The sequence below is a fragment of the Lepidothrix coronata genome, unplaced genomic scaffold (genome assembly GCF_001604755.1).
Source record: "Lepidothrix coronata isolate B3197 unplaced genomic scaffold, Lepidothrix_coronata-1.0 Scaffold570, whole genome shotgun sequence".
In the NCBI taxonomy this organism is placed as follows: domain Eukaryota; kingdom Metazoa; phylum Chordata; class Aves; order Passeriformes; family Pipridae; genus Lepidothrix; species Lepidothrix coronata.
In genome coordinates this window covers 8207-9355 of record NW_016690750.1, presented here as the reverse complement: position 1 = coordinate 9355, position 1149 = coordinate 8207, and the positions used below count along the sequence as shown (strand labels likewise).

At 51.6% G+C, this 1149-nt stretch overlaps 1 protein-coding gene across 1 annotated transcript in view; it reads right to left on the bottom strand.

The window, feature by feature from the left end:
* Positions 1-6: 6 nt before the first annotated feature.
* The window catches only part of LOC108510246 (sodium/glucose cotransporter 1-like), a gene marked incomplete at its 3' end in the record, with an annotated part of 7540 nt that continues 6397 nt past the window's right edge, over positions 7-1149 (bottom strand). Inside the window, exons 3-4 of the mRNA XM_017839913.1 lie at positions 1044-1103; positions 7-111 (exon numbers count right to left, since the gene is read on the bottom strand). Of these exons, the coding sequence (XP_017695402.1) occupies positions 7-111; positions 1044-1103 (165 nt within the window). The remainder of the gene's footprint in view (positions 112-1043; positions 1104-1149) is intronic.

The following is a 1149-nucleotide window of genomic DNA, read 5'->3' as shown; positions in this document are numbered from 1 at the left end:
CAGTACCGAGATCTTGGTGGACACGTAGAGCCCCAGCGAGAGCAGGGCCAGGTAGAGCTGGATCCGCCCCCCCCCGAACCTCTTCCCGAGGTATTCCGGCATCGTCGACACCTGTGCGGACCAGTACAGACCAGTATGGACCAGTACGGACCAGTACGGACCAGTATGGAGCACTATGGACCAGTATGGACCAGTACGGACCAGCATAGAACAGTATAGAACAGTACAGACCAGTACAGACCAGTACGGACCAGTATAGAATAGTATGGATCAGTATGGACCAGTATGGACCAGTATGGACCAGTATGGACCAGTATGGGCCAGTATGGGCAGTATGGACCAGTATGGACTAGTATGTGCTGGTTTAGACCAGTACGGACCAGTATGGACCAGTATGGACCAGTATAGACCGGTATGAACCAATATGGACCAGTATGGACCAATATGGACCAGTATGGACCAGTATGGAGCAGTATGGATTAATATGGGCCAGTACAGACCACTATGGGTGGGTATGGACCAGTATGGACCAGTATGGACCAGTATGCACCAGTAAGGACCAGTATGGACCAGTATGGAGCAGTACGGACCAGTATGGAGCAGTATGGACCAGTATGGAGCAGTACGGACCAGTAAGGACCAGTATGGACCAGTATGGACCAGTAAGGACCAGTATAGACCAGTATGAACCAGTATAGAATAGTATGGACCAGTATGGACCAGTAAGGACCAGTATGGACCAGTATGGGTGAGTATGGACCAGTATGGACCAGTATAGACCAGTATGGGTGAGTATGGACCAGTAAGGACCAGTAGGGACCAGTAGAGGCCATTATGGACCAGTACGGACCAGTATGGATCAGTACAGACCAGTAAGGACCAGTATGGACCAGTATGGACCAGTACAGACCAGTAAGGACCAGTATGGACCAGTATGGACCAGTACGGACCAGTAAGGACCAGTATGGACCAGTAAGGACCAGTATGGATAAGGAACCAGTATAAACCAGTATAAATCAGTCCCTCCCAGTTGCCCGACTCACCCCAGCCTTCAGGTAAATGGGGACGAAGACCCAGCCCAGGAGCAGCACGATGAACATCCCCTGGGGGCACCAGTACAGACCAGTATGGGCTCCCAGTGCTCCCAGT